This window comes from Gymnoscopelus microlampas (assembly GCF_963454915.1).
Source record: "Gymnoscopelus microlampas genome assembly, chromosome: 5".
NCBI lineage: Eukaryota > Metazoa > Chordata > Actinopteri > Myctophiformes > Myctophidae > Gymnoscopelus > Gymnoscopelus microlampas.
In genome coordinates, this window is record NC_139942.1 from 41,828,108 (window position 1) to 41,838,586 (window position 10,479).

The following is a 10,479-nucleotide window of genomic DNA, read 5'->3' on the forward strand; positions in this document are numbered from 1 at the left end:
ATGTACAAATAATGTCATTTTTGACCTAGGGTCATGAGTGTATTCTCTAGTATTGTGTAGGCTGTTTTGCCTTTACCTGTGCTTTTCCCCATGATGGGTGTGATTGGCTGGTGATGAATGACCCAGTTAGTGACTAATCAAGTGCTAGCTGGTGTGTTGTGTGGGAGTGTGTGTGTAGGTGGAACCAGGCTGGGGATTGGCTACTGTGGGGATAGACTGGAGTATAAACGCTGCCTGTCTCAGTTGCTCAGGTGTTTCTCCTCCTGACCAGCCTCCCTCTAATGAGACTGACCATGGGTTAAGGTTCTTGTTAATGTAATGGGAGTGTAGGGGTGGGTGATCTTTAATTGTGGTCCCAACCCTGAGGTAATGTGTACACTTGTTTTATATAAAATACATCCTTGACTTTTGGGTTTTCAAATCTGTGTCGACTGGCTGTTTGGGGTCTGGGAAGGAGCGAGTCCATTGCTGTGTTGCAGTTCAGTCCCTCATAGGCTGGGCTGTAACAGGGGTTCTCTATTGACTAGCACTGTTAAGTTTGTTCGTACAGATACTTGTCAGTGGCATCCAGTGTGTATGTAGTTCATGTGTTTATAGTTAATCTAGTCACACATACCGTATTGACACTTCAGACCATGCTTGCTCAAGGAAAGACTCATACAATCTATATCATACAATCTATGTCAAATGAACAGGCACATATCATTGAATAGCATTTAATTTCACACAGTATAAAACATAGAACGGTGACTGAGAACAATAAGTCAGAGAAAATGGTACATTCACATGTGCACTGTTAAATTTAGGCACAAGATTAGGAGCATGCTTCAGTGTCCCTAGTTGTATAGTTATCTAAAGACAGTGTAAATGTATACCCAGTGCACTGAATGGTGCAACCACAGTTTATTGCTTGTAATGTAACTATAAATAAAAATGTTAAAAATTCACATAACTGAATGACCACATTGTGAATAACGTGTTACCATAAATGAATAAATAATACATTTCTCAATATCATATACTGTATACACAGATTTTTTTTTATTTAACTCTAAATGTACAAATGGAACCACATTTTGTTCACTCTGAGTTAAATCAAAGATGCAATCCATAACTTTTCTGTCCTAGTCAGGTTTCAGACCAAATTACTGCTATGCTAAGGCAAAGGGAAACATTGCACGTTGAGCAATATCACTTGTCAACCAGTAGGTGTCCTACCAGAGACCCACAGGGTCTACATTTCAGGACAAGGACGAGTAGGAGCAACCACTGCAGTTGTGCAGTGGTTTGTGTGTATGGTATGAACATATTCTACCATACAGATTGGTTAAAAAAAACAAAAACATGTTTTATTCAATAAGATAAGTTCTGGATTGCAGCTTTAACTATAAAAAATAATAGTGGTTATAATAGTAGTCTATAATATAATAGTGCTTTGTGCATTGAGTGTTTCAAGTCCATTGAGTAGAGGATTCAGAAAATCCTGTCAAACTAATTACATTGAAACTACTGAAAACAACAGTAAATGTTCATGTTTACAAAGTCATTAGCATGTTGCAGCACTTAAGGAACTTGATGGCCATGTTATATATTATGTACATACTTATTCGTTACTGTAATATCCGTCTCGACTTGGTTCTTAATTCCATCCCACCTCTCGGAAGACCGCTAGGCGGTCCTTTTTTTTAAGCTTGTAATTCACACACACCCAACTCAGTCTGCACTGTTGCAAATGTTCTCCACCACTTTGTTGAACTCTTCTGGCTGGTCAGCGTAGATATGGTGAGAGGCATCGTCTATCAACTAGAGAGAAAAGTGAAAAATAGAGGTGTCCAATAAGTGCCAATTAAGTGCCAATTTAGGGGTCCTTGGGTTAGGGTTGCTAGGGACCCCCATACGAGACGATTTTTACGGCTCTAGCAGTGATTCTCAACCATTTTAATTTGACGGACCCCCAGTTTGACATACATTAGGGCTACGGACCCCCCTTTAATTGCATTTCTATCTCTGGGACCCCAATTTATATTGTAAAATCAATGTTAATTCAACTCTGAGAGGGTACAAATGGAACAGGTCCATTTGGTTCCAGTTCACCGGTGAAATTATAGTGGATTTTAGATTTGCGTTTTATATTATTAGATATTATTTTATATTGTAATCAGCAAAATGATTCAGCGTTTTTAACCCATTAAGACCGGGAACGCATCTGTGTCATTTTAGTTTTCTTCGGCTATTCAAAAATAGCAGATATACAAGCTCATAGTGCTGCAAGCTTGTAGATCTGCTATTTTTGAAAAATAGTGAAAATTTGTATAAATCTTTGAACATATATATATTTTTAAAGCAAACATTTGTAACTCTAATCTTTGCTTCTGGGGGTCCCTGGAACAACATATTTTGAGATGGGGGTCAGCGGTCAAAAATACATATAATTTTGGGGGTCCACTGATAGCAACATAGGTTTTTTCAAAAAACTGTTAGGATTTAGAAGACATTTTGTAGAATCGGCCTCATCGACCTGTGATCATGCAGAAAGCTGAATAAACATAACATATAATATAATTCTGGGCTTCCGGGCCTACAGTATATTTAACCCCTGGACTCACCAGTACAGTGGTGTGACTCTGCTTCCTGATGTGTGCCACCTTGTCTCCCGAGGCGCTGTCCATCCAGGATCGAGCTCCGTACAGCATGGTGAGAGGCATGGCGGGGGGCAGCAGGTGAACCCTCTCCAGCATGGGTCTCTTAGCCCAGGCCATGGACTCTGTCAGGGCCCGGAAACCCACCTCGCCACTGGGCCAGGAGTTGATCGGAGGAACGATGATGGAGGGCGGGAGACAGAGAGGTGAAGTTATATTAAGCTTAGGTCAGTGATTCTCAACCTTTTTTAATTTCAAGGACCCCCAGTTTGACATGCATTAGACCAATCCTTTTAATTCTACATGGAAAAATACAGATATAAATGTATTTATTTAATGATGGTAACCTGACTACTGTGCCTGGGTTTTCTACCACATTGCCTGCCAAAGCTTTTTGTTTTAAATGCTTTGTTTTATTTCCCAGCTGGGTGCTTTTATTTATCCTAGAGTCATTTCAAGAATCCCTCTGAGACCAATGTGAAATCACTCACTTTCACACCCTTTGGGCATAAACAAACGTGCATTTCAAATTGTATCAACAACTCAGTCATGTGAAAAATCATTTTCCCTACCTGGGCGTCTGGGCGTTACAGTGGTAAAGGTACTGTGTCATTGTGTCGTCATCAAAGAGGTCTTCAAATTTCCTCTTGAAGTCTGGACGGAATCTGTTCACCAAGCCTGGACCTGCAAATTATTATGATTTATTATTACTACTAATTATCTATTACTATGAGAGGACATGGGAGCATAGGACAGCACTTATTTTACTACTTTTAATGTTTTTAACATTTTTGTAAAAGGTTTGCCTATAATGACATGTCTAATTAAAAAAGGATGCCAGGGTTAATGTGGTTAACCACTTTAGTCCTATGTTATGCTTTGCTGTATGACGTGTGGCGAAAATAGCTGATCTACAAGCTGACAACACATTGTGAAGAGACTTATTGTGAGACTGTAGATCTGCCATTTATGAAATTTTCTGAAAACTAATTTCACCTATGCCAAAAATAGGGACAACAGTTTAAAAGTACTGTGTATATTATATTGTCGCAGTCAGGCAGAATTTAATCTCCATATTTAATCTTTTATGTATTTTCATAAATTAATGGCCTATTTTATACTTTGTTGTCACGGAAAAGAAGCTGAAAATAACTGGTCTAGATGCCCAAAACACGTTGCATCACAACATGCTGCGAGCTTGTAATCTTCTAATTTAGCTTAAAAAAGATGTTTACCTATAATGATCAGCTTAAAATAGTCACCAGGTTGAAAGTGGTTAAAGCTGCACTATGTAACTTCCCTCTTCTACCCCGGATTTGAACCCGGTTTCCTGCTGTGTGCTGACATTTTTACCATTGAGCTAATGGAGCCTACCTGCTTGCTCAGGGGATAAATTGAATCAAAATTCGTGCCAGATCCTGTGTCTAAGTGAGACATGACCTTTTACACGATCTAAATGTCTCAATAGAAGAGCAGGGAAACAAAATACAACCACCCCAATTGTATAAGTTATATTGTATTAACATACTCTACCATACAGATTGGACAAAATTAAAATGTATTCCTTAAAAAATGTTTTTTAAGGGTTTTATTATAAATATTTAACCAATGAAAAGTATTCACAAGAGCTTGTGACTAAATAACAACTACGTATAATCTTTGGAACACAAGTTATTTTTTTCCATTTCCTCAAAAGTAATGGTTTAGGAGGACATAAGCTTTCTACCCAACAGCAACGTACTAGCATAGCATGAGTCGTGACTAAGAGTAAACACCCTAAAATACACTACAATTCCTAGATTTCTTACCCCATGGGCCGGCAGCTCTAATGATAGCGAGGGGGTTGAAGAGGGAGAAGATAGATGCTATAGCCTTCACCCAGCGCGGAGGAGGTGGCCTCTTGACCACCTCGGTCCCCTGACCCTCAGCGCCCTGGGTCTGGGCTTCTGGCTGGGGTCGCTCAGGGAAACCCCATGGGTCCACAAGAATTAGACTAGTAACTCTGCCAGAGAAGGAGAATACGATCATTAATCAAATCTGCCATATATTTGTCATTAGGTACCTACTTAGACCAACTTAGACCAATCAATGGTCTGATTAAACATGATAATGTCCCATTCAGTGCATTGACAGCATCCGAAATGGGTGCGACAACTGTGCCAAGAGGCCATTACAAAGACGAGATTATTCAGAGGCGCCATGACAATTTATCTGCAGCAGGTGAAGATATATATAAAGTGACCATTTCTGTTAAATTAAAATAAAGACGTTTATGTTGAAGTATATTCTTAGATAATTTAAGCATGTTACAATGCTAAAATGTCATTTGGTGACTTCACTAAAACTGAAACCAACAACTAAATATAATTCAGGGCAGGTGTGACTGCATAAATCAGTAATCACCCACACCGCAAATACTGTAGGTAATACGAGGTATATTGTGCAGCCCTAGTTTAGATTAAGCAAAGATTCCTTAAAATATATATATTTATAACACCATAGCCATCTTACCTCGATGGGTGCTGGATAGCATAGGATGTGGCCAGATATCCACCCAGGCTGTGTCCCAAGAGGATCATCTTCTCAAGGCCCAATGACTCTCTCCAGAGCTCCATGGAGTTGACAAACTGCTCCTCCGCCAGGGCAGCATCCGTGGGGAAGGGGGGCCGTGAGCTCCGTCCAAAGCCCAGGAGGTCGAAGGCGTACACGGGCCGACTGCGGCTCAGCGCGTCCAGATTCCTGATCCACAGGCCCACCCCGCCTCCGAATCCATGGACCATCACAAGGGGAGTCTTAGCACCTGGTGGAGGCAGGAGGGAGGAAAGGAAAAGGAGAGGTGTAGAAGATGGTGAATGAGAGAGGGAGAGAAGGCAAGAGAAAGAGAGATTAAAGATAGATGGATCAACAAAGTTACAGATACCTAAGTGACAAAGTCTGACAGACACTAAAGCTCAATTTATATTCCATTGCAGGACTGTCTCTTGCCAAAAATAATTGGTCTTCAAGGTGTCGCTTCAGAGATATTTTTTTGTGTCAAGCAACACGTTGTGATGGAGTATAAATTAGACATAAGTGAGATTAATCTCGTTGCATAGCCAGATGATCGGAGATCTCCGCCAACAGATACGTCTGTGGAAATCTAACTTCACTGTAGGGGATAGAACGGCAGAAAAAACCTCCGCCAACAGACCTACACCTACTGCTTTGGGATCCAATGATAACGTACCCGTCTCTGCTGGTTTTGGGGCCTTCTTGTTGGTTAGAGTCAGTGTCCATATCCTGTCTTGGTTTGGGAGGGTCACAAACCTGGCCCATACATCATTCTGAATACCTGTAACAGTTAAAACACATTTCAAATCTATAGGAACACATATCTTTCGGTCTAATTTCTAAAATATAAAAAAATATATACCACAAAAGAGCTGTATGCATTAACATTCTGATGCCATTGACAGCTGGCTGACATTCAGTTGACACCAGGCCAATCAGCATAAGGCAGTTGTGCCTGTACATTGCTTGCTGCACATTAATTAGAATTACAAACCATTTTATGCAAATTGAATATAGACAGCAGAAAATGAAATAAAAACTATAATCACATATTTCCACATTATGGCTCTTACAATAGGCAATGAGGTTCCATTCATCCATGTCAGTCACTGTGCACATAAAACGGAACCGGTCTAAAAGCGAAATATCAATACTCAAATGTCTCCCTGCTCGCCTCCTAGGTCCTCCAGCATGGTGGTGTTATGGTGAAATTGTTGACCAGGAAAAATATGTGACAATCTTGCAGACATAACATAATGTGTTTGTTTATTTGCAGAGTTAAACCTAGTGGTATTTAGGCCACGTATTTAAAGACCTCAATGTAAGTTATGTAAAGTCCACAAGATGGTCACCAATTTCACCGTAACACCACCATGCTGGAGGACAGAGGAGGCAAATTTTGCTTATGTGTCAGTGTCCCTGAGCAACACACTTAACCCTTAACTCACCCCAGGGGTCTGTACTTGGTCCCCTCCTTTTCCCCCTCTGCACCAAATCTCTTCGCCGAAAAGAGTCGATCTACAAGCTCACAACGTGTGTTGTAAACGTGCCAATTGGCTATTTTCTCAGAATGTTCGCCTATTATCTTATGACATGCCCAGAATAGGGATGCTAGGATTCTAGTGGTTAAAAAAGAGTATAAGGCAGGTTGAGGTTAAAGGGCAAAACCACTTTGGTAGAGGTTTGGGTTGTGTATTTACCTTGCCATGGGGTAACTGCAAAGGTTGTCAAGAAATCTAAAATAATTGCTCCATTGATTAGAAATTGATAATTCAAAATATGCTCCTCATTGATTTACATTGTACGGTAAAACAGCTCTCAAAGTCACTCTTTTAGAACGTAAACGAACACAAACGAAGCTGATTCAGACAATATAAAACATCACCAAACCCAGTACTGTTTATTTTTTTAACAAAAATGTCAACTTCGTGCTGATTTTACTATTTGACAATGCGGATCCAGTTCGGGTTTTCTTCTTGATAAAAATAGCAAAATCAACAGGAAGTTAACATTTTTATTTAAAAAAACAAACGGTACTGGGTTTGTTGATGCTCTATATTGTCTGAATCAACTTTGTTTGCTAAAAGAGTGACTTTGAGAGCTGTTTTACCGTACAGTGTAAGTTAATGAGGAGCATATTTGGAATTATCAATATCTAATCAATGGAGCAATTATTTTTGATTTGTCTACCTTTGGAGTTACACCATGGCAAGGTAACTACATAACCCAAACCTCAACCAAAGTGGTCTTGCCCTTTAAGAAAGAGAAGACTCTTACAGGCAAGAATCTTGGCTTCGGTGCTTTTCAACAGGGACATGGATGTTGGACGCCAGGACGGCCACCAAGTCCAAGACGAACCTGGCCTAGTGACGAGAGAGAGAGAGAAAAAAGCGAAAATAAATTACTTAAAAAGGGACAGAATGTAGATTTTGTAGGCCAGTGGCTCTCAACCTTTTTCATTTCAAGGATCACCAGTTTGATATGCATTACGTCCAAGGACCCCCATTTAATATGACATTTACCTGGGTGTCCCAGGTAAAAACATCATGTACCAATCATGACCCCAATCTAAAATCCTCAGTGTTCCATTCTTACACTCTCAGAGTTACAGCTTTCAGCCATTTCACTGCGGACCCCCTGGAACCTTCTCAAGGACTCCTGGGGGTCCTCGGACTCCACATTGAGAACCACAGCTGGTATAGGCTATAGTATACTGTATATTGATGTGAACCATACCAGTGCCTGGCTTGTTAGCGTCCGCACAAAGGGTAGGGTAAAGGTGTGCACAGAGAATGTTATCTGTATTTATATCAAACACGGTACAGTACAGAGTACACACCCTGCCTGCATTCAATAAAAGAGCAGGGTCACCACCGTAGCCTATACAGTCTGACACCTGTTTGTTCTGGGTTGGGTTAGGCTTGAAAGTGGAAATAATACATGGCACGATATCAGCGTATAGGGGAACATTCTACCAGTGGTGGAAAGTAACTAAGTACATTTCTACTCCACTACAGTCAGAGGCAAATATTGTACTTTTACTCCATTACAATTATTTGAAAACTTTAGTTGCAAGTTACTTTATAGATTTTGATTATTATTACAAAACATACATTAACCACTTCTTGAAAATAGCCTATCTAAAAGCTCACAATGCTTCAAGATGCGACGCATTGTGAGCTTGTAGATCTGCTATTTTCAAAAGATCTTTATACTTTTGAAAACTTGAAATGGGACATTCTGCATAATGAGTACTTTTATTTTGGTACTTTAAGTACATTTTGATGCCAATACGTTTGTACTTCTACTCTACTTAAGTACATACTACATTCTACTACTACTTAAGTACATTTTGAATTCCGGGACGAAATTGTGAGTACTTTTTCCACCTCTGCATTCTACAGTAAAAACATCTACTGATGCACAAACTTGGACACATCATCAGTGTTGTTTGTTTCCTGGAGTCACTGGGTGCATGCTACAGCCCCCACTGTCTCTTGAGGGGAGTAATAGACGGTGCTAATTAGGGGGGTTAGGGTTTAGGGTGGCAGGTGAGATAACAGCAAGTGTTGGCGACACTACTTGGAGGCTCTCTAGGCCAGGGGTCTTCAACAGGGGGTCCGGGACCCCTATGGGGTCCTCAGAGTTACTACAGGGGGTCCGCCAAATCTTTGTGCGATATGATTTTCTTTTTTACATTAACCACTTGAACCCTAGCATCCATTTTCTGAGTAGAACTTTAACCAAAAATAGCAGACCTACAAGCTCACAACGCCTCGCGCTGCGAGGCGTTGTGAGCTTGTAGATCGGCTATTTTTGGCAAAGAGGTTTAGGTGTAGAGGGGAAAAACGGCAGACCAAGTAAACAAAAAAAGTTTAATCTGAAACACAATTTTATACAGTATAGAGTGGGGGGTCCCTGCTTCATCTTTCTCTCAGCTAGGGGGTCCTTGGCCTGAAAACGTTGACGACCCCTGCTCTAGGCACTAGCACCAGCTATATAAGCAAAAGCTCAGAGAGGATTAGCAGTAAAATGAAGCAATGGGGGGTCAATCAACAGGCAGTTCAGCAGCAGAGCTCAGAGCTGTTTGCTGAGTCACTCACAATGAAGTGTCTCCCCGCTGAGAGAGGAGCGTCACTCACAGATGTCACCTCTTGTTGCCCTCAACAACAAACAGAACATAATGAGTGTCACACTCCTCCTCCAACAACCAACATGAGTGTTTGAGACAGGCTGGGAGGCTGGAAAAGTCCTAAAAAATACATCATAGTCGATTGATACAAGAAGACGTGGGCAGACTGGGCACTAAGGAAAAGTGGGCACCTCGATGTCAAATGGGCAATTTTGTGCAAAATGTAAAAAAAAAAAAAAACTTTAATAATGTAAAGTATACATGATTTGAACTTGCACAGTACATTATGAGACTTACATTTACCCTTCAACTTCTTGTTTATCCCAAAATTATTGGATTAACAGGTTTTGTAGCAATTGTAGAAATATTAGAACAGGTTTTGTAGCAATTGTAGAAATTAGACCTTAAATTTCAATGTTCAATCGTGTTTTTCTCATCGTGTATACTTTACTGTTTTCCAAATATATTTTTTCCCCCTGACATTTTGGACCAAATAGACAGTTTTACACCTATAGGTGCCCACTCTTCCTTAGTGCTCACTCTTCCTGTTACCAGTAAGATGTAGAAAGACTTTGCTAAATTAAATTAGTTAGAAGAACAATGGATTTCTTATTTTTTAGCCAACGTATATTTTGTCAGTCACGTTGATATATATAATGTTGGACTCATGTTAACGTTACCGAGGTGATGCAATGAGGTAGTAATGTAGGTAAACAATTATTACACTTTGTTTATGTTATAGATTAACTGTAAATTAATCTATAATACTTACTCTGTCTCACAATCGTTCTGCATTATTGGAGCTGTGGTGGAGACAGGATCCATTGAATGACATATTCCGGTGTATATACTACATATATATTAATCTATAACTATTATATTAACGACAACAGAGTTGAGTCCTTGACAAGCGTCCTCTTCTATTCACTGTTTTGTAACATCACATCAGCTGCTGCTGGTTGTAGAACAGTGTTGCCAGGTTTTGAGAGAGAAAAAATCAACCAAGTCCTTGAAAACAAGCCCAAAATTTTTAAAACATATTACATTGGCTATTTGAAAATAGCAGATCTACAAGCTCAGAACGCGTCGCGATGCGACGCATTGTGAGCTTGTTATTGTTGATCTGCTATTTAAAAACTAATTCTTTAAGAAAATTTA

The 10,479-nt window shown here is 40.0% G+C and overlaps 1 protein-coding gene across 2 annotated transcripts; it reads right to left on the bottom strand.

The window, feature by feature from the left end:
- Positions 1-1,059: 1,059 nt before the first annotated feature.
- abhd4 (abhydrolase domain containing 4, N-acyl phospholipase B) lies at positions 1,060-10,258 on the bottom strand. Of its 2 annotated transcripts, none has more exons than XM_084057100.1 (8): positions 10,094-10,258; positions 7,467-7,552; positions 5,866-5,970; positions 5,151-5,439; positions 4,448-4,641; positions 3,212-3,323; positions 2,607-2,793; positions 1,060-1,803 (listed from the first exon to the last, which is right to left on the bottom strand). In XM_084057100.1, the coding sequence occupies exons 1-8, from the start codon at positions 10,144-10,146 to the stop codon at positions 1,714-1,716; spliced, it is 1,116 nt and encodes a 371-aa protein (XP_083913226.1). In that variant the 5' UTR covers positions 10,147-10,258; the 3' UTR covers positions 1,060-1,713. The 2 variants fall into 2 exon arrangements, with proteins under 2 accessions (XP_083913226.1, XP_083913227.1); XM_084057101.1 differs by lacking the exon at positions 10,094-10,258 and adding an exon at positions 9,293-9,348.
- Between the last annotated feature and the right edge of the window lie 221 nt (positions 10,259-10,479).

Coding starts and splice junctions, on each gene's coding strand:
- abhd4 (XM_084057100.1), bottom strand. CDS start 10,146: ATGGATCCTGTCTCCACCACAGCTCCAATAATGCAGAACGATTGTGAG. Junction 5,440..5,865: donor CCCAAAACCAGCAGAGACGG/GTACGTTATCAT, acceptor TGCCTCCACCAG/GTGCTAAGACTCCCCTTGTG. Junction 3,324..4,447: donor TAGAGCTGCCGGCCCATGGG/GTAAGAAATCTA, acceptor AATAATTTGCAG/GTCCAGGCTTGGTGAACAGA.